The sequence below is a fragment of the Prionailurus viverrinus genome, chromosome B3 (assembly GCF_022837055.1).
Source record: "Prionailurus viverrinus isolate Anna chromosome B3, UM_Priviv_1.0, whole genome shotgun sequence".
NCBI classification, from domain to species: domain Eukaryota; kingdom Metazoa; phylum Chordata; class Mammalia; order Carnivora; family Felidae; genus Prionailurus; species Prionailurus viverrinus.
This window is the reverse complement of record NC_062566.1, coordinates 58,134,147-58,155,775: the sequence shown is the minus strand read 5'-3', so window position 1 is coordinate 58,155,775 and position 21,629 is coordinate 58,134,147. Positions and strand designations below refer to the sequence as shown.

General features: G+C 54.6%; 1 protein-coding gene and 1 long non-coding RNA gene across 2 annotated transcripts; both read left to right on the top strand.

Moving 5' to 3' along the window:
• The first annotated feature begins 1,073 nt into the window (after positions 1-1,073).
• On the top strand, positions 1,074-6,964 carry LOC125168627 (uncharacterized). The gene is made up of 4 exons (XR_007153227.1): positions 1,074-1,190; positions 3,793-3,840; positions 4,947-4,954; positions 6,656-6,964. It is a non-coding gene; the product is annotated as an uncharacterized LOC125168627 (long non-coding RNA).
• Positions 6,965-9,164: 2,200 nt separating this feature from the next.
• DISP2 (dispatched RND transporter family member 2) lies at positions 9,165-21,370 on the top strand. Its single transcript, XM_047861095.1, has 8 exons — positions 9,165-9,277; positions 14,536-14,865; positions 15,135-15,164; positions 15,313-15,436; positions 15,700-15,815; positions 15,994-16,121; positions 16,481-16,578; positions 18,110-21,370. The coding sequence occupies exons 1-8, from the start codon at positions 9,165-9,167 to the stop codon at positions 21,368-21,370; spliced, it is 4,200 nt and encodes a 1,399-aa protein (XP_047717051.1).
• The last annotated feature ends 259 nt before the right edge of the window (positions 21,371-21,629 follow it).

The window sequence follows — 21,629 nt, the reverse complement described above, 5'->3', positions numbered from 1 at the left end:
ACGGAACTGCACACCGTGTATCCTTCACGTCCCACGTCCTGCACTCAGTGGAATGGTTTTGAGACGCAGGCGAGTTTTGGCGTGTATCAGCAGTTCGTCCCTTTTGACTGCTGAGTGGTATTCCATTCACTGCGGGCACCACGGTCTGTTCAGCCATTCAGCCTATTGACAGACATTTGAGAAATCCCCAGTTTTTAGCTACTACAAAGCTGCCGTGAACATTCAAGTATAATCCTTCGTGAGGACCTGTTTGCATTTCCCTTTGGTATGTTACTTTTTAAAAATGAGTTTTAATGGGGCGCCCAGATGGCTCAGTCGGCTGAGCGATTTCAGCTCAGGTCAGGGTCTCACGGTTCGTGAGATGGAGCCCTGTGTGAGGTCTGAGCTGGTAGCACAGAGCCTGCTTGGGATTCTTCCTCTCTCCCTCTCTCTCTCTCTCTCTCTCCCCCCTCCCCCGTTCTCACTCTCTCTCTTCAAAATAAAGAAAGAAAATTTTTTTCAAAAGGTGAATTTAGGGGCGCCTGGGTGGCTCAGTCGATTAGGCATCTGACTCTTGATTTCGGCCCAGGTCACGATCACACCGTTTGTGGGTCCGCGCTGACATTGTGGAATGTGCTTAGGATTCTCTCTCTCTGCCCCTCCCTGCACCCAAAGTAAATAAACTTTTTGAAAAAATGACTTTAATGCAGTTCAGGTGCAGCCCGTTCATCCAGGCCCTTTACAGGAAGGCCTGGCAACAGTGGCTGTTTTAACTCCTGCTTCCTCTTGCATACTTCCGATTCCACGTGGTTCTTGTTCTCCTTGATTGAAACGGCCGACCGAGCCCTTTCATCTAGCTGGGGGCGGGAGTGTTAGCATGCGTCAGTTCGGGCCAGCATTGTGAGCCCAAGGGCTGCCAAGGTTTGGGACTTTCCTTGGTTCTATGGCATCTCCTTACCAGACTGATGGGGTAAAGTTTCCGTCCTCCCCACCTGCCCCCCACCTACACACGCACACCCACACTCACACATCCTGCTTCCACCTGCTCTTTGCCCAGATTAAGATTAGCCCATCCTCCCTCATTCCTCCACACCCTCTGCCTCTGATCCTCCCAGTGTCCCCGGCCCGTCCAGCCTCCCCACCCTATACAAATACACCTGAGGTTAGACGGAGCCTCAGACTTACTCCCGCTCCTTGCTCTATGCTCTCAGGTAAGGATCTGCTGGCTGTGGACCGGGGACAGGAGGGGCTCTCTGTGAGAGTGTGTTGTGGGTCTATGTGGCCGTGCTTTTTCTGAGGATGTGTGCATGTGTACTCAGTTGGTATCTGTGCCTCTGTTTCTGTCTGCGTGGGTGTCGTCCATCTGTGTGTGTAGGTCTGTGTCTCTCATGAGCACAATGTGGGTCTATGTGCTGTGTGTCGGTGTATCTGCATACGTGCCTGCCCACCTGCCCTGCGGCCACCGCAGGCCCAGCTCCCGTGCCTCCGTCATGCCAGGCAGAGGGGTTTCACTGAGGGCTGAAGGGATTGCATTTGTTCCCTTTCAGAGGAACTTACACACCAAACTCCTGTCCTTCAAGCATCGTGGCCTGAATCGGGGAGAGAAAGTCCAAGTCTTGTCCTGTTTTTCTTAATCGAAGTTTCTTTTCTTTTTTTTTTTTTAACATTTATTTATTTTTGAGAGACAGCATGAGCTGGGGAGAGGCAGAGAGAGGGAGACACAGAATCTGAAGTAGGCTCCAGGCTCTGAGCCGTCAGCACAGAGCCCGACGCGGGGCTCCAACTCACAAACCGCGAGACCATGACCCGAGCAGAAGTCGGACGCTTAACCGACTGAGCCACCCAGGCGCCCCTCTAATCAAAGTTTAATTGACATAGCATTATATTAGTTTCAGGTGTACAACAGTTTGTACCTTTTGGCCCTCTGCACCCACTTTGCACTTCCCCTCACCCTCACCCCCTCCACCCGACTGCCACCAACCACCAGGTAGTTGTCTGTGTCTATGAGCTCTGGGGTTTTTGAGGACTTTTAGTTTTGGCTTTGGTTTTGGCCTTTGTTTTTTTTAGATTCCACGTATCAGTGAGATCGTATGGTATTTGTCTTTCTCGGACTTATTTCACTTAGCATAACGCCCTTAAGGTCCATCCAACCTGTTGCAAATGGCAGCATTTCTTTCTTTTTTATGGAAGAATAATATAACACTACACATGTACATTTTCTTTATCCATCTATGGACACTTAGGGTGCTTCCGTGTCTGGCTACTGTAAATAATGCTGCTACAAACATGGGGTGCAGATATCTTTCCCAGCTAGTGTCTTCATTTTCTTTGGATAAATACCCAGAAGTGAAATTTTTGGATCTTGTGGTAATTCTATTTTTAATTTTTTGAGGAACCTCCCTACTATTTTCCACATTGGCTGCACCAATTCACATTCCCACCAATAGTACCTGACAGTTTCCTTCTCTCCACATTCTTGCCAACACTTGTTATTTCTTATCTTTTTGGTAATAGCCCTTCTGACAGGTGTGAGGTGATAGCTCATTGTGGTTTTGAGTTGCATTTCCCTGATGATTAGTGACGTTGGGCACCTTTTCACGTATGCGTTGACCATCTGTATGTCTTCTTTGGAAAAATGTCTATTCAGATCTGCTGCCCATTTTTTAACAGGATTGGTTTTGTTTCCTCCAAGGCCTGTCTTTTCTCCTTCTTCCAACCTAACTGGCCCTAAGGTTGTCCTTATCACTCCCTTCCCTAACCCCAACCTCATGAATCGCTTCCAGACTCATTACTCACCAAGGGGAGGATCAAGGGTAAGGAACAACCTTGGGCATAGCTCAGAGGCTGACATCTGCTGAACATTGGTGGTACAAGTAGAAGCCAACAAAAGCAGATGACTCAAGAGGTGCAAGGGGCTGGGGCTGTTGAATTAGGGGTGCATGTATGTGTGTGTGTGTGTGTGTGTGTGTGTGAACATTTGTGTTTGCATTTTCACCAACTATATGAGTACCAGAGAGCCCTGGTGTTAGGTATTTGGTCCTTTTGTCATATACTATAGTCTGACTTGTGGGTCAGAAAAAAAATGAATGTATTGTGTGTGCACAGGGTCCAGTCTGGGGTTGTCCATTGTGACCTGTGTGCCCAAGCAAGATGAAACCAGGCACCAGGGCACATCAGCAGCTCCACCCAATGAGAGTGCACTTGCTGGAGAATGGCTAACTGGCTCAGACCCCAAGCCTCCCACTAACTTCCAACCCTGATGGGAGGAGGTAGAAACAAGCAGCTAGGGCCCTGGAAGGCTTTCCATTTCCTTGTGCTGAATCCCCCAGAGGCCCCTACAACCCCATCCTGCTCTTCTCTGGGACTACACTGCTCTCATCAAGCCTCCCTCTCCCACCTTTATGCCAGGTGTCTATACAGGGACAAGAATCTATAGGGACTGGGTACCATGGCCTGACATGTGGAAGACACACACGCATAACATGACTGACCTCGACAAAGTAGAATCGAATTAATACAGGATTGTGAGTCTGGGGGTGGTTCTGGGGTCATATGTGAGGGTGTGGGGTTTAGGGACCAGTGCATGATACTTTGATGTCTCTGTCTATCCACCATGTGACTGAACCCGTTGGGTCCATTCAACACCAATGCCTGGCACCTACTCAGTGCCCAACTCCATAGTGGGTACGAAGCTAAGTCAGCGGGAAACAGTTTTATCCTTTGAAAGGGTTGTGTGTATACATTCCTGGGAGGGAAGAAGGAGTGACTGAGATTTGGATTACAGCAAACTAAACTTGACTTGTTGAATCACAGGTGTTCCTTTTGTCACTCCCTGTGCTTGCTGTATAAGGATGGAGCCAGGTAAGTGGCTGGGAGGCTGTGGGGTGAAGAAGGAAGGAGAGTGGTGAAGGCAGAGGCCATCAGTCAACCATATCTACTGCATGCCAAGAATGTGTGTTTGCATGAAAGTGGTGGAGGGTTCCAAAATGAAAACAATTTCTTATATTTTGTAGAATACTTCACAGTTTAAGAAACATGCTCCTACATCCTTCATCTCACTAGATCTTGAACCTCAGGGGTAAAACAGACAGGTGCTTTTCCCGTTGTACACACAAGGCCCAGGGAAATTAGAGATCATGCTCAGGCTGAGTTTGTGGAGATATGGAGGGTCTGGAGCCAAGAACTCAGCTCATGGCAGCTGTGCCCTTGGCTCTTCTCAAAAGGAACAAAAGACTATCCTGGCCCTAAGAAATAGAAATCTCATGGAGCAGATGATTCCCACCAATGGAGCACTTCAGAACACTCAGGACCCCTCAGTTTGGTCACTGCAGAATGAGCCCTCTGGACCCAAAGTGGGCATACAGGGCAGGGTCAGGATGGCCCAGTATTAGCATACTTCCCACAGGAAGGCACAGAAAATCAAGCAAGAAGGATTTCCAAGTGGGAGGAGACATGAGCAAAGGCTAAGAGCTGGGACCAGAAGGTCAAAACAGGAATACACCAACAACCAAGGGTCTGAGTGGAGACTCGGTTGGGGAAAATAGGATTTGGGAGAGGGGATGGATGGGGAGACAAGGTAGGTCCTGTTGGGAGGTGGAAGCAGAAAATTCAGGATTTGTCATTGTGGAGTGCCTCCCTTAGTGTCGTGGAATTTGGCCCGGGTTGAGAGGGCAGACAGCTGACAGACTGGGGCTAAGAACACACACTTCCTGACTTCACCATCCGCTGGAGGACTCGGCCAGCTCTCGAGCAAACGGGGACACACAACTGTGCTTTGTTCTGATTTTCAATATATCTGTATCTGTTGTTGAGAGAAGGAGGGATGGTCAGGCAAGTGACCAAGCCTGAGGAGCCTTTTTGGGGCTGGGGGGTGGTGACCACAACATCAGCACCAGGGAAAGGACAGGTATCTCACTGCAGAACCAAATGACCAAAGCCGCTGCTTTTTCTCCTTTCCTCTCCCACAGGTCCGAAGGTAGGAAATCTCTCCAGCTGTCTCCCCTTTCTCCTCCCCGCTGCTATGTCCTCCAGACCTCCAGCCCCCTTCCTAGACCTTCAGGGGACAACCATGACCTTCCTGAAATGAAGAGTAGGGAGCAGGCTCGGCCATCAGCCCCGCTGGCAAGCAGGCAGGGGCACTGCGGTGTTCCTCCACCCCCTGCCGGCTGCAGCCTTCTCCTCGGCTCCTCTCCTGTTTTCCCATCTGTCTCTCCTGCTTCCTCACATCCCCTCCCCATCTCAGCCTCTCTCCTGCTGCTTCCCCGCCTGTTCCATGTTTCTCTGCTTTCCTGACTACCCCCACAGCCTCCCTGGGTGGCTGGCTTGCTCCCAAACCCCAACCACACTGCAGGGCCCCAATGACCTGCCTCTGCCAGAGAAGAGAGGCTGCCCACCCCCCACCCTCCACTGGCTACCACCAGCGGACCCGGCTCCTAGGCCTGGAACTGGCCCCACTGCAAGGAGAGCCATAGAAGGGAAGGCAGGCGGGGTGGGAAGTGGCTGTTTCCAGGCATCGCTGAGCCTGGAGGAGGAAGGGGCTGCTCTAACATGGTCACAGGAAGGCCCCTGGCCCTGGAGCCTGCATCTTCCTCGCCCGTGCCAAGCCTTTATTTGGGCCTCGGAGAAAGAAGCAGATTAGGGATAGGGGCAGAGCCCCACCCCTACCCCCTCAGGGCTCCAGGCCCCCCAGTGCTCCAGCACCAGAAGCAAGGTGGTTGGTGTCTCTCTTCTCTTCCCTGGGCCTGTGGCAAGAGGCAAAGAAACTCCTCTGGCCCTGGAGCCTCAGGAGTGGTTCCAGCAAAGACAGAAAGTTAAGTCACACTCTTTCTGGCCTCTTCTGGCTGAGGCAATAAAGCCTTGATTTTACTATTTTTATTCTTCCTGGTTTCTTGAGTCTGGCACCTACTCAGGGACAGGCATGGGCTCACACGCGCACCCACTGTCATGCACACACAACCATGCACATGCACCCATATGCACGTATCTGTGTGCACGGCAGGCATGTGTATGTACCCACCCATGCACATGTACACAGATATAACTATTTGCACGTAAACGGAGAACACACCATTGTACCTACACATAGACACACACACACTGTACTTACATAGAGAACGTGTACACCCTCACTTTGCTACCCCCCACTTTTGGTCTCCTCCCACCCTCCCACCCTCCAGACAGCTACCCTTGTCTTCCTCCTCAAATCCTGCATCTCCCCTAACCCTGCCTTTTGTTGCCTCTTTGTCCCTGGCCCTCAGTGTAAGCTCCTTTATAGCCCCACCCTTACTTGTCAGTAGTCATCCTGCAGTTCCTAGCCTGGCAAAATCTCTAATCACTCTGTAAGGGTTCCTGGGTGAGAGAAGGGAGAAGATGAGATAATTCTGCTTCTTACATACAGATGAAAGAAAGCAAGGTCCAGGGAGTGGGAGTCCTATCTTGACTCAAGGAATAGAAACGACTGAATCTAGGTTCCTCTGCTTTTGTCTGCTTAGTGCTCTGGCTTCATCCCTTGCGGTCCCTGCCTTCCAGCCCTCCACCACGATCCCCTGCTAGTGCCCAGGAACCCAGAGTTCTCTACAACAGAGGATGAAGGGAAGGGCGGGGAAGAGGGAAGTTGATCTTGGGAAAGACTGGCACTGACCTCTGATTCTAACATTGTTCATTTGGCTTTCCACAGGGGCACTGCCATGGTGGTGGCCATGGCCCTGGGCCCTGTTGTGGGGAAAGGCACCCCTCTGGCCATGGTCCTGGGCACTGTCCTGGGGGAAGCCACCCCCCAGGGCCCTGTGGGCACCGCCCTGGTCATGACCCAGGGCACTGTCCGGGGGGAAGCCACCCCCCAGGGCCCTGTGGGCCCCAACCTGGTCCACCTCACTAAGGAAGCAGAAGAAAGAGGATACAAGAATGGGGAGTGTGAGTGGGTTGCCCTGCTGACCTGGCATGGAGCCTGAACCAGAATCTCCTCTTTCTAATAAACAGCCTCCCAGAAGCCATGTTTTACTCTTAAAGAGTCTGTCTTCCTTCATATCCAACTTGGTACCCAAGTGGCCTGGTGGCCTCTAGTTATACAAATGAGCACCCAGCCAGGCACTCTCAGAAGCTTGGCTCCCATGGTGCCCATAGCCTATGCTTGTATAAGTCCACCCCTCCTTTCCTTTTCACTCTGGCCCTCTCCCATCAAACAGTCTCAACTGTGTCCTCATCATTTAACCCCATCATATACACTGACCTGGACCTGACGGACCTTCCAAGGTTCCATCTAGATGTCTCACTGTACAGATCAAAAGCCCTCAAAAGATCCTTACTGTCCAGATGTATTTCTCACCATTCTCTGAACTCTCCAGCCTCCTTAACTTTACCTTTATTTCATCACCACCACCCCTTCCCACTCCCAGTTCAAGAATACCTTCCCTCTCGGGGCGCCTGGGTGGCGCAGTCGGTTAAGCATCCGACTTCAGCCAGGTCACGATCTCGCGCTCCGTGAGTTCGAGCCCCGCGTCAGGCTCTGGGCTGATGGCTCGGAGCCTGGAGCCTGTTTCAGATTCTGTGTCTCCCTCTCTCTCTGCCCCTCCCCCGTTCATGCTCTGTCTCTCTCTGTCCCAAAAATAAATAAACGTTGAAAAAAAAAATTTAAAAAAAAAAAAAAAAAAAAAAAAAAAAGAATACCTTCCCTCTCAGCCAGGTGAAACTCCAGCACCAACATGAAGCCTTCCCTAAAGCCCATTAAGAAGAGAGAGGTCCTCGTTGTACACTGTCCCCTTCTGTGCAGCTTATACCATCACATGGGCCTGACCACACCCTACCCACTTAGCACCAACTTATGATCTGGCTTTTTTTTTTTTTCAACGTTTATTTATTTTTGGGACAGAGAGAGACAGAGCATGAACGGGCGAGGGGCAGAGAGAGAGGGAGACAGAATCGGAAACAGGCTCCAGGCTCCGAGCCATCAGCCCAGAGCCCGACGCGGGGCTCGAACCCACAGACCGCGAGATCGTGACCTGGCTGAAGTCGGACGCTTAACCGACTGCGCCACCCAGGCGCCCCTAATCTGGCTTTTTATATCTCCAGCCAAACTGTAAGCTATTCAAGGCAGGCCCACCACTTCTACATATACCTCTAGGTTCTCCCACTCCATCTGCTAGTGACCTATGCCTTGCATAGAGTGGCATTTGCACATAACTTAGGGACATCTATATTCTAAATGCTGGTAGGTTCTGACTCTCTCCCAAGGCCCATTCCTCAGCCACGGCACCTCCCTGCATATACAGCCAGCCTGCTTGCTGTGAAACACTTTCTGTCCATCCAAATCCCACATCTGGGACTCCCTCCCATCCCCAACTCCCAGACCTCTCACACCACCCATATCTATTACTAGCCCTCTACCCAGGCCTGTCCCAGGCCCATCATGCGTCCCCTCCCTGACAGTCATTCCCTGATGGTAGAGGCAGCAAGTGTCCTAAAGTGAGTGGCTGTTGAGTACCTTCCAGGCCGGAAAGGGGGTGATTATAAGAAAAAGGGCTGCGAATTCTCTCTCTTCTCCCTCTTCCCACACCCCACACTCAGCACTTGAATAACAGAAGCCGGGCTCCACGCCTGAGGGGTGCAAACTCAGGTCCAGGTCCAGAGAAACGTGAAGAAAGACCCAACTTGAATAGTGCTAATCCCATTGGGGAGGAGGGGGTGGTTGCTGAGCAAAGCCGAGAGAAATGTGGAACTTAAACCTCCAGACCTCTCAATCCTTCGGCTTGCTGCACAGTGAAGTGCGGGTGTGGAAGCTTCTCCCTCTTTCCGGCTGTAAGAGTGCGTGTCAAGTTGTGAGGCTCTCTGCACGGTGCGTGAAGTCGCGCTTCCTGGTCCCTTACGGGAAGACCGATGTCCCCCTGGGAAAGGCCAAAGTGCAGGCTACAGCCAGACAGCTGGGCCCCTCTAACAGCAGCTCTCAGACTTGGCCTGGGTAGAGGGGGCCACCACTACCAGTCCCGGAGTCTTAAAAGACTGCAAAGCCTCCAGCGCCAGGCAGCCGCGCGGGGAGAAGCCTCTGTCCCCACCCCCGGTGCCGCGCCCATTGGCTGGGCTCTTGTCGGCCCCGCCCACCGATCGGTCCGCCTGGCGCCGACGCATGCGCGGGAGCCCGCCACCGCCGCCGCTTCAGCACCAGCTCCCGGACAGCGGCGCCGCCCACGGGCATGGACGCTGATAGCGGCAGCAGCAGCAGCGGTCCGGCTCCCGGCCCGGGTCCGGAAGAGGAGCAGCAGCCCAAGGAGGAACCCTTGGCCCCAGACGGCAGCTCCCCGGACAGGTAGGGCGGACCGCTCCGCAGACCAGGCTCGCAGACCTTCCCAGCACCCCCGCCCCAGGTATCCCTGTAGCCGCCATATGTCTCCCTCATTCATTCCCCAGCCCCTCCCAGAACCCCTTCCACCGCCCCGAGCTACCGGCCCCCTGGCCACGCCCTCATTCTGCCGGGTCAATTTTCTCCGTCCCTGATACCCCCTTCTGTCAGTCCCCGTCGCCCTCATTGCCCAATACCTGCCCCACCCACTGTTCCTACCTTACCTCTAAGGCCGGGGGTTCCTCCGCCCCTCCAGCCCTCCGAGCCCCTCCGTCTAGGCCCTGCCCCCGCATCTTCTCAGTAAGCTCCAAGCCCGCAGCCCGCAGTCTGGGTTCCAGCATGTCACTGTACTCGAAGGTGCGCGTGCAGGGTAGACAGGAGGATCCCCAAGGTGTGTGTCCTGGGGAGAGCAGACACTCGCCGCCACGCCAAGGACTGTCTTTGTACATCACCGTCAGTCTCCAGTCTGCCCTGCATGGCCGGCTGCGCACATGTGGGCTTGAGTGCCCGCGTGTGGCAGCCGCCGACAGGCCCTGGAGGCGCTAGGGTGGGCAGGCTCTAAGGCTCAGGCCGCGGTCAGTACTATCCCTGAAGGAGCCCTAGGCCGGTGGGACAAGAGGAACACCTTCTCTCTGAGGACCCAGATCTTGGTGCCTCTCCTCCACCTTCCTCCACCATATGTGTGAGGGAACAGCCCAGCCAGGTAGCAATATGGCGCAATTTCTGTGCCCTGCCTGGTCTGCCACCCTCAGAATTCCTCCCCTGACATGATACTGCCTGTCTCTCTCTTGCCTGGACTGAAATAAGAGGTATTATTTGGGGGCAAAAAACAGAGATGGACATATGTCTACACTGCACCAGTTAAAATGTACATTCTGTACCTCAGAGCAAAGAGGAGGCCCCACAAGTGGAGAAAAATGTTCTCTTCCCTCTATTGTCAACACATCAGCCTGGATAGATTTAGCCACTTTTCACGCCGAAAGGCACAGAGCTTTCTTCAAGGAGGTGAAATAAGATGGATGTGTTCCCTGGACCAGGGGGGTACCTGGGACTATGGCCTGACCAAGGAGCTAGGGACGGACATGACAGGAGCAGGACACAGCAGGGCAGGGGCCTGGGACCAGGAGCATTCCTAGAAGGGGCTGGAGAGTCATTTGCTGCCTTGGATATTTCTTTTACCAAGGATAAACCCTATCTAGTCTAATCACTTTCCCTGCACATGAGGATCATTCTTGGGCACAGGAACCACTTGCTCTCCTTCAGCAACTCCCTGGGACCTCTGGCCTCTCTCTGTACTTCCCCAGAGACCCTGGGCACCAAGCAGGTGAAGGGACACAGTTCAATTCAAGAAACACAAATATGTTCCTGCTGAGCTAAGGACTACTCTAGGGTTAGATACACAGTGAATAAAACTGCACGTGTGTAAGCACACACAGTCCTTTACTAATGCATTAACTACAGAGCAATTTGAAATAGTTCATTCTCTGTTTCTTTTTTTAATTACCTTTTTATTTTCCTAGTGGCATGAATTGCTCCCTCATCTGTCTAGGCCTGTCTGCGGGATCACATGGATGTCCATATGGCTATGTGTCTGTGGACCTGGGGGTGCTGTTGATGCACATGTACATTTATCTCCTATGAGTCTTCCGTGTGGGGGCTCTGTGTCTGGGGCCCTGTCAGCCAGGCCATGGCTGCTTTAGCCTTGGCCTCTTGATGAAGCCTGTGTCACCACTTTCCATCCCCCTGCCTGCCTGCCCCAGTCACTTGGGTTGCAGGCCAGCCTAGGAAGTTTCTCACCCTCATCAGAGCGATGGAACTGAGGGGGTAAGAATAAAAGCTGCCTGGGGAGGCAAGGCCTGGGATGTTTAACTTGTATTATCACTAGGTATCCTGGGAACAGAGGGCAGCAGGAGCTGGCAGGAGAAATCTTTTTTTCTCAAAAGAGTTAGGCTCTTCTTCTTGGGAGGGTTGAGTCTGGAATGTGGAGGGTTTCAAATTTTGCCACACTGACAATGATGGGCACTGTCAAGAAAGATGAGATTTAGAACCAGCTGATCTTAGGCCCTTGGATAGGGATAAGGGGGGTGTAAAAGAAGGGGCTGGGGCCAGGGAGACCCCTGTAGAAGCAAACCAATGGTAGAGGCTGGAATCCCCCCTTGAACAAAGCCAGCTAAAGAACGATATAGGCTTACGAGCTTTGGCAGACTGGTTAAGGGAGAGTGTTTCCTTTCTCCTCCAGCAGCTCCAAAGTGCTTCCCTTCTTGAAGAAAAAACAAAACAAAACAAAACCAGACACTCCAAGTGGAAGTGCCTGGCTCCTAGGGAAAGCCCAGTGCTCAGTGAGTGCTCTAAGGCCATGGGCAGCTGGAAAGGCCCCCTGGCTGCCCCCCCACCACCGACCCCTGGAAGGCAGGCTTTGATGTAAAGAGGGTGACCAGGGAGCTGGCTCAGTCAGTGGAGCATGCAACTCTTATCTTGGAATTGTGAGTTCGAGCCCCACATTGAGTATAGAGATTACTTTAAAAAATACAATCTTAAAAAAATAATAATAAATAAAGAGGGAGACCAAGACTAATGGGTCATATTCATGCCTTCAGGATTTAACCCAGACCGAAAACAGTGCCCAGCATGTGGTAGGTGCTAAAAAAAGACCTGCAGGAAAAAAAAAAAAAACACCTTAAAGAAGTACATGTCCATACTTATGCACATAAACCTGGCCATTTATCCAGCTTTATCCAGCCTCCCTTTGGCCCATGGGGAGGGGTCAATAAGGTCTTTTATCTGCCAGGACGCTGGCTGCTATATTAATTCTATGGGTCATCTGAGGTCTTCTTTTAGAACATCTTTGGTCAAATACCTATTTTTCTAAAGGTTGAGTTAGTTTAAAAATAAGTATCAGTGATTTTTTAAAGTTTATTTATTTATTTTTTGGGGGGGAGAGAGAGAGAGAGAAGGAGAGATCCAGTGGGGGAGGGCAGAGAGAGAGAGGGTGGGGGAGAGAGAGAATCCCAAGCAGGCTCCACACTGTCAGTGCAGAGCCTAATGCAGGCTCAAACCCACGAACTGCGAGATCATGACCCAAGCCGAAGTCAAGAGTCGGACACTTAATGGACTGAGCCACCCAGGTGCCCCAATAAGTATCAGTGATTTAAACCATAAGATCAAATTCTGACGTAGCTTTTAGATAACAAAAAGGAAAATATTTATAATTATATATGTAATGAGATTCTCAAGGTGCGAGAAGTTCTAAAATGGAGATACATTATCTGAGGTGCCTAAAGAGGTCAAATTGTAAATATAAACATACTTCTTAAATTATATGCTTCCTGAAGAACTGAGTGTGGGAAGGGGCAGGAAAGCAAATGTATCTTCCACATGCCAGGCTCCATGGCAGGCACCTCACGTATGTTGTATCTGTTAATTCCCACACCCAACGGAGAGGGGGCATTATCAACATACTCTCACTCAATAGGCAAGGATGCCAGCACTCCAAGAATTGTGTCTTTCCCAAGGCCCCAGAGCTAAAGGATGATGGAGCCAGGAGCCCACCTCCAGTGCTCCCCCATTTTGCTCTCAGCATGGGGCTCATCCTTTCCCAGACTGCTATGCCAGCCAGTCGTCCTTCTGGGTGGAGGAGGAAGAGCTTACCTATTCTATCCACTTCCTCTACTTGGTCTCTGGGCAGAACCCAGCATCCCTGGGCAATGTCTACTTGCCACCATGGCTGGGACTCTGGCATATAACCCTTTCAGCAGTGCAGCAGGCAGGGCCGGAAGCCAGGGTTGGCTCAGCGTAAACGACACAACTACACAAGTTCTGGCCAGCCAGGTGAGTCAGGTGAATGGGGAGAGAAGACAGAACTCTGCCAGGGCTTCCCAGTCCGAAGCCCCTCTGGAAACCCTCCATAGCCCTCAGCTACTCTGTTCTGTGGACATCTTCTCTCGTCTTAGGTCTGGCAATCCTGCCACTGGGTGGGACTCCACCTCCCCCTGCACCCAAGGAGTGGGGCTGCATCCATGCACCAAGAGCTGCTCTCATGAGTAATTTGGAAAGAAGAATCTATTGCCGATTCTTCCTTAGCAAGTTCCTTGGGGGTCCCAACTCCCTCTCCCAACTGTGCACACTCTTACAAAGCAAACCTTCTGCCCCATGGCCCAAGGCTGGTGGAAGGGCAGCACTTGCCTCTGCCAAACCTTCCCTGAGGTTTGGCATACCCTAAACCTCACACCCCTATCAAAGCTGGGCCTTCCTCTGGGCTCCTTCAGCCCTCTGACTTCCTCTCTCACAGCACCCAACATGTTGGACTGTTGTCAACATCTCCTGCCTACCATGAGTGCCTAGAGGCCAAAGGCCCTATTCATCCCAGGACCACTATTAGCAGCCTATCTAGTGCTCAGTAGTTATTCAGCAAATATTCCCTGGGCACCTTCTGAGTGCAAGTCACTCTTCAAGGCACGAGGGCTGCAGAGATGAACAAATGCACCAGACCCTGCTCTCCTGGAGCTCACATTCCATTTGCGAGTCAGGCAATAAACACGACAACACTATAAGGTCTGGTTGGGGCAAATGCTGTGAAGAAATACAAAGCAGTGTAAGGGGATAGAGAGCTGACAGGTGATTATTTAGAAAGGGTGGTCAGGGAAGGCTTCTCTAAGAGGGTAATAGTTGAACAGAGACTAAAGAGGGGCTATGAGCCATGCAGTTATCTGGGGGAGGAGCACCCCAAGCTGAAGGAGGAGAAAGTTCACAGGCTCTAAGGTGGGACCAAGATTGCAGCAGGTGCTCAATAAATGTCCGACAAGAGAATGAACAGATGACTGCAGCTGGAAGAGCACAGGACTGTAAGTCAGACCTGGATTTAAGGCCCAGTGCTTCATGGCTCACTGAACCTATTTTCAAATCTAAATTTTCAATTTCCTAAAACAAGGAAAGTATCTCCCCTGTAGGGTTTTTGTGAGGAATACAGGACACCATATACGTAAACGCACGGTGTTCAGCATGTGGCAGGCTCTGCCAATAACGTTTTTTGAGCGTGTGGACAGATGAGTGAATGAGATAGCAGACCCAAGAGGTAGGCTGGGGAGTAGCCTGCACCCTCCTCACCTCTCCCCCAGGACTAGTAATAGAACAACCCCAAGCCCCCAGCTCCTTGCCTCCCACTCCTGAACAATGATGGGGCATGGGATGACCCCCGCCCCCATCACCCTTGTCTCCTCTCTCAACAGGTCCCAAAGCAAGGCTGTGGCCCCTGAGGCAAGCCCAGAGAAGAGCTGCTCTCTCCACAGCTGCCCCCTTGAGGAACCTTCCAGTTCTTCAGGACCCCCACCAGCGACTTCCACCCTCCAGCCTGGGGGCCCGTCCAGCCCCTTGGCCCCTGCACACTTCACCTATCCCAAGGCACCACAGGAATACCGGGGGGACAGTTCCCTGCCAGGGCTTGGGGACCGGGCAGCTCTATGCTCCCATGGCTCTAGCCTCAGCCCTTCTCCAGCCCCCTCACAGCGAGATGGGGCCTGGAAGCCACCATCCGTGCAGCACCATGTGGTCAGTGTCAGGTAAGGAGGGGTTCAGCAGCCTGCAAGCTGCCACTGGAAGGTGGGGCAAGGCTTCAAAATGGAGTGAGCCCCTGGGGCTCAGGACTCCTTCATTAGGAGGCAGCCCAGGATGTCTCCTGCCTCTGATGGAGGAGGCAGCCTGGATGGAGGAGGAAGTAAGGGTTGGAGCTTGGGAGTAGAACAGCCTGTAAGGGTTAGTACCATCTTCCTCTACCTCCCACCCTGCAAGAGGGCTCTGACAAGCAAGTATCTTTTCTTCTCTTCCACAGGCAGGAACGGGCCTTCCAGATGCCAAAGAGGTAGGCCTGGGCCTTCTCTGGCCCCCTAAGGGTGACTAGGCTGGTGCCAAGTTTGGCCCCACCACCCCTTCTTGGTGACTCCTAAGCTCACCACACTCTGCTGCCTTACCCAACACCAATTCCTGTGGGTTCTCTTCCTCTTTCCCAGCTATTCCCAGCTGATTGCCGAGTGGCCGGTGGCCATGCTGCTGCTGTGTCTGGCTGTCATCCTCCTCTGCACCCTGGCTGGACTGTTGGGGGACCGACTGCCCGACTTCTCCAAGCCCTTGCTAGTAAGAAAGGGCGGGACGGGGAAGGGATAGGGGCCCCCAGGCCTGGCCACCTCGGCTCTGTCTGGGGCAGAAAGTTGGACAGCACAGCTGGAGTGGGGTGGCAGTGCACGTTGGGGAAATGGTACAGAGGCAATACTCTCATCCAACAATCCAGACAGGTGGACTGGCCCTCTCTGCTCCAGGGATGCAAAGGGGCAGAGCCAAGAAGAGCCAGACGGAGCACCCCTCCTCCTGCCTGATCTTCTCTGTCTTCCTTCCTGCAGGGTTTTGAGCCTCGAGACACAGACATTGGGCGCAAGCTAGTGGTCTGGAGAGCACTGCAAGCCCTCACAGGCCCCAGGAAGCTGCTTTCTCTTTCCCCAGACTTTGAGCTGAACAGGTAGTGGGTTCCCACCTTTCCGCTGTTGAAGCGAATGGGGGAAAGAGAGGGGGCATTGGGTGACCTCCCCAAATGCAGGTCAGAGGGACTTGCTGGGATCCCCTGGGGAGTGGTATCTGGCCTCCTCTGAGCCCCTACCCCTTGATGGTGCCTGGCATAGATTTTCTCTCTACCTCAGCTCAAACCCCCACACCACTCTGAGCCCCACACCCTGGAGCAGTACCCAGGAGGGCTTGGTCCGGCCTCGAAGGATGGTGGAACCCCTGGAAGACAGAGGGCAGGAGGACTTCTTTTGTGGTCCCCCTGGTAAGCTGCAGCCTAGCCAGTTCTTGCCTTTCATGGTGGTCCCCTTCCTACCTACTAGAACAGGAGGGCTCAGGAGAACAAATGTGGGCAGACAGAAAAGGAAGGAGTTGGCTGGCCATGTTCAAGTCAAGGAAGTTGGGTTACAGCTGGGAGGCTGAGGCAGGTCTCGGGTACTCCAGCCACACAGAGTCAAGCTGGGTGGGGGTGGAGCACCGGATCAGGCAGCCTGGCACAGGTTTCAGACTCCTGAGACTCTGAACCTCATATGGCCCTGGGTAAGCATCTTCCCTCTGGTGGGCCCAGGACCTGATGCCAAAGAGCTGAGCTCTGGAAGGGGCGGGCGGTGGGGTGTGTTGCAGAGAAGAGCTATGCACAGCTGGTGTTCATGTCGACCTCAGCGGGCAGCCTGTGGAACTTGCACGCCATCCATTCCATGTGTCGCATGGAACGGGACCAGGTGAGCAGACTGGGGAGGTGCCAGGGGTTGGGGGGTGTGGGGGTGGGGCAGGGACATCAGGGACCTGATCTCAAGGAAATACAGCTGAGCCAGGACTGCCAGGGTGGACTAGGGAAGAATATTCCCTGCTTAGAAAATTATTCCAACCCTGTTGAGAGGCTCCAGGTCGGGGTGGAGAAAGAAGAGTCGACTTTTTATAAGAGCCAAGACACAGACTATGTGGAGCCTGGGGATTTTCAAAAGGTCCCGAAGAAAAGCTTCAAGAGCTGTTGAGGAGGACCCAGCCCAAGGCCCCCAGCCTCCATCAACCCAAGCAGTGCCAATCCAACCATGCCAACTGGAAAGCCATATACCATAACATCTGAAGAAAGATTTGCTGCTAAAAATAGTGTGAACACCACTGAGTAGCCCAAGGCACTCCATACAAGTGAATTCAAAGTACCAAAAGACGCCTTAACATGCGCCCTGGAGTCAGATGCCTAAATTCAAAGCCAGTTCTAATACTCCCTAGCTGTGTGACTGCAGGCATGTTTCTTAACCTCTCAGTGCCTCAGGCTTTGCATATATAAAATGGAGATAATAATGGTACTTGTCTCATAGGGATGTTGTGACAGTTAAACAAGATAGAATTTGTCATAGTGATTGGCAATAGAAATCTCTTTTTAAAAAAATTTTTTTTTCTTTAACGTTTATTTATTTTTGAGACAGGGAGAGACAGAGCATGAATGGGGGAGGGTCAGAGAGAGGGAGACACAGAATCTGAAACAGGCTCCAGGCTCTGAGCTGTCAGCACAGAGCCCGACGCAGGGCTCGAACCCACGGACCGCGAGATCATGACCTGAGCCGAAGTCGGCCGCCCAACTGACTGAGCCACCCAGGCGCCCCAGAAATCTCTTAATAAATGTTACTGTTGTCACCATGATCTCAGGCCCAAGGCCGTACAGTACAGCCAGTTGGTGACAAAACCGGGCCTCTGATTCCCCAGGCCAGTGCCCTCCCAAACTACACCAGCTGTTGTGATGTGTTGTGTCAACAGCAGGTGGGAGAGAAAAGGAGACATGGGGTCTGTAAAAGAAACAGCCCTGGCCCTAAGAGGGTTTAAGCAGACCTGTGGACAGAGGTGGGGGGCTAAGGCTTGGCACTGACCCTGATCCTGGAATGTTTTGGCCTCACTTTTCCCATCATTTGCTTCCAGTTCCCTGGACCCTTGACCCCTCTGTGGCTGGCACTCCACTGGCACTCCTGGCTCAGGCAGTGAAGAGCTGGGGTGTGTGACCTGCAGGGGTCCTCAGGGCAGGATCTCTCAGGCTGAGGCCTCAGGCAGCATCCCTGAGGCTCCTCTTTGATGGAGTCAAGATGTAGTCTAGAGCCAAGTGCAGCTCTGAGACAAGCCACTTCTACTGGGCTGGGGAGATACCTCTCTGCCTCTGCCCTATAGCCTGAAAGGAGGTGAGGGGGCCTTGGATAGGGCTGGGGAAACCTGGGCCCCTGCGTTGCTCCTGAGCTCTCTCCCGCTGTGTGTGCTGTACAGATCCGCTCCCATACCCGCTTTGGGGCTCTGTGCCAGCGGACGGAAGCCAACAAGTGCTGTCCCAGCTGGTCCCTGGGCAACTATGTGGCCGTGCTCTCCAACCGCTCCTCCTGCCTGGACACGACCCAAGCGGATGCAGCCCGAACACTGGCCCTTCTGCGGGCCTGTGCCATCTACTACCACCGCGGTGCCCTGGTGCCCTCTTGTCTGGGCCCCGGGCAGGACAAGCCCCCGCACTGCGCCCAGGTTCCCACCAAGTGCTCTCGGAGCAGTGCCGTCTACCAACTCCTCCACTTTCTGCTGGACAGGGACTTCCTGAGCCCCCAGACTGCTGACTACCAGGTGCCCTCCCTCAAGTACAGCCTGCTCTTCCTGCCCACTCCAAAGGGTGCCTCTATGATGGGCATCTACCTGGACCGCCTAGCCACCCCCTGGGGGCTCTCTGACAACTACACATCCATCACTGGCATGGACCTGGGCCTCAAGCAGGAGCTGCTGAGGCACTACCTGGTCCAGGACACGGTGTACCCCTTGCTGGCCCTGGCTGCCATCTTCCTCAGCATCGCCCTCTACTTGCGCTCCCTCTTCCTCACACTCATGGTGCTGCTGGGGGTGCTGGGCTCCCTCCTGGTTGCCTTCTTTCTTTACCGTGTGGCCTTCCGCATGGCCTACTTTCCCTTCGTCAATCTGGCAGCCTTCGTCCTGCTCAGCAGCGTCTGCGCCAACCACACCCTCATCTTCTTCGACCTGTGGCGCCTCAGCAAGAGCCAGCTGCCCTCCGGGGGGCTGGCACAGCGCGTGGGCCGCACCATGCACCATTTCGGCTACCTGCTGCTGGTCTCGGGCCTCACCACGGCCGCGGCCTTTTATGCCAGCTACCTGAGCCGTCTGCCGGCCGTACGCTGCTTCGCCCTCTACATGGGCACGTCCGTGCTGGCGCACCTGGCGCTCACGCTGGCCTGGCTGCCCTCTGCCGCCGTGCTCCACGAGCGCTACCTGGCCCGCGGCTGTGCGTCCCGGGCGCAGGGCCCGTGGGGCGGCAGTGCGCCCCGGCGGCTGGCGCTGGCGCTGCACCGGCGGCTCCGCGGCCTTCGGAGGGCGGCGGCCAGCACCTCGCGCCTGCTCTTCCAGCGCCTGCTGCCCTGTGGGGTCATCAAGTTCCGCTACATCTGGATCTGCTGGTTCGCCGCGCTGGCGGCAGGGGGCGCCTACATCGCCGGCGTTAGCCCCCGTCTGCGGCTGCCCACTCTGCCGCCGCCCCGCGGCCAGGTCTTCCGGCCTAGCCACCCCTTCGAGCGTTTCGACGCAGAGTACCGCCAGCAGTTCCTGTTTGAGCGGCTGCCTCAGGGCGAGGGCGGCCACATGCCTGTGGTTTTGGTGTGGGGCATCCTGCCCGTGGACACTGGCGACCCGCTGGACCCTCGCAGCAACAGCTCCCTGGTGAGTGACCCTGCCTTCTCTGCCAGCGGTCCCGAGGCCCAGCGCTGGCTGCTGGCACTCTGCCACGAAGCTCGGAATCAGAGCTTCTTTGGTGTCCAGCCCGAGGGCTGGCCCACGCTGTGCTTCATGGAGGCCCTCCAGCGCTGGGTGGAGAGTCCTGCTTGTGCCCGCCTGGGGCCTGGCCTCTGCTGTGGCCACTCAGGCTTCCCTTGGGCACCCCAGCTTTTCCTGCACTGCCTCAAGATGATGGCTCTGGAGCAAGGCCCCAACAGCACCCGTGACCTAGGACCCCGCTTCAATAGCCAGGGCGGCTTGGCTGCCCTGGTTCTGCAGTTCCAGACTAACTTCCAGTACAGTACAGATTACAGCCAAGCACACCACTTCTATGCTGAAGTCAGCCACTGGCTGGCAGGGGAGCTGGGCAGAGCACCTCCCGGCCTCCACCGGGGTTGGTTTACCAGCCATCTGGAGCTGTACAGCCTGCAACACAGCCTGAGCACAGAACCTGCTGTGGTGCTGGGCCTGGCTCTGGCGCTGGCGTTTGCCACACTGCTGCTGGGCACCTGGAACGTTCCGCTTAGCCTGTTCTCCGTGGCAGCGGTGGCAGGCACCGTACTGCTCACCGTGGGGCTCCTGGTTCTACTCGAATGGCAGCTCAACACTGCCGAAGCCCTCTTTCTCTCTGCTTCCGTGGGCCTCTCAGTAGACTTCACTGTCAACTACTGCATCTCCTATCACCTGTGCCCACACCCCGACCGCCTGAGCCGCGTGGCCTTCTCGCTGCGCCAGACCAGCTGTGCCACGGCTGTGGGGGCCGCGGCCCTGTTTGCGGCCGGTGTGCTCATGCTGCCTGCCACGGTGCTGCTCTATCGCAAGCTGGGCATTGTCCTCATGATGGTCAAGTGCGTCAGCTGTGGCTTTGCCAGCTTCTTCTTCCAATCTCTGTGCTGTTTCTTTGGACCAGAGAAGAACTGTGGGCAGATCCTCTGGCCTTGTGCCCACCTGCCATGGGATGCTGGGAATGGGGAGCCTAGTGGGGAAAAGGCAGGCCGCCCAAGATCAGGGCCAGTGGGAAAGGCACCCGGATCCTGCTCGGAACAATACGAGCTACAGCCCCTGGCACGGCGCCGGAGTCCCAGCTTTGACACCAGCACAGCCACTAGCAAACTGTCCCACCGGCCCTCGGTGCTCTCTGAGGATCTACAGCTGCATGATGGCCCCTGCTGCCCCCGGCCCCCACCGGCCCCTGCCTCCCCAAGGGAGCTGTTCCTGGACCACCAGGCAGTCTTCAGCCAGTGCCCGGCCCTGCAGACCTCCTCCCCCTATAAGCAGGCTGGCCCCAGCCCCAAAACCCAAGCCAGGCAGGACTCCCAAGGGCAGAAGGCTGAGCCCGTGCAGGCCTCACCAGAAGCCTCGGCCCACCCTCCCAAGCCCAAGGCCGTGGAGCCTCCGGATTGCCTCTGCTCCTCAGCTAGCACCCTGGAGGGGCTCAGCGTCTCTGACGAGACCTGCCTAAGCACCTCTGAGCCCAGTGCCCGAGTGCCAGATTCTGTGGGTGCCTCCCCAGAGGACCTGGACGAAACAGAGCAAACGGTACCTGAGCGGGGCCAGCTGAATGAGAAGCGAGACACCCTATGGCTGGCACTGAGGGAGACCGTATATGACCCGTCGCTGCCTGCCTCCCACCAGAGCAGCTCCTCCTGGAAGGGCCGTGGGGCACCAGGGGATGGCAGCCCTGTGGTGCTGCCCAACAGCCAGCCAGATCTGCCAGATGTTTGGCTACGCAGGCCCAGCACCCACACTTCAGGCTACAGTAGCTGAGGGAGGCCCAGGAAGGCAGGACTGGGGCACAGAGCCTGTCAGAGGTGACAGGAGGGGGGCAGCCCCAGACTGGAGCCTGATAGTGTCTGCCTGCATCAGCATGGAGAGGTCTCACCCTCCAGCTGTGGATTTTAAACCCTGCCAGATGTTTCAGCCTTGGTCCAGACTGCTACTTACTCCCCACATCTGGAGGATTCAGTGGAGAGGGTCTTTGGAGAGAAATGTCAAGCTCTCCTTGTAACTTGCTGAGGTCTCATTT

What these genes read in the sequence shown, in the direction of transcription:
- DISP2 (XM_047861095.1), top strand. Translation starts at nt 9,165, where the DNA reads ATGGACGCTGATAGCGGCAGCAGCAGCAGCGGTCCGGCTCCCGGCCCG. An exon ending in GCCTTCCAGATGCCAAAGAG is followed by an intron (nt 15,165 to 15,312) that starts GTAGGCCTGGGC and finishes CCTCTTTCCCAG; the next exon opens with CTATTCCCAGCTGATTGCCG. An exon ending in GTCGCATGGAACGGGACCAG is followed by an intron (nt 16,579 to 18,109) that starts GTGAGCAGACTG and finishes TGTGCTGTACAG; the next exon opens with ATCCGCTCCCATACCCGCTT.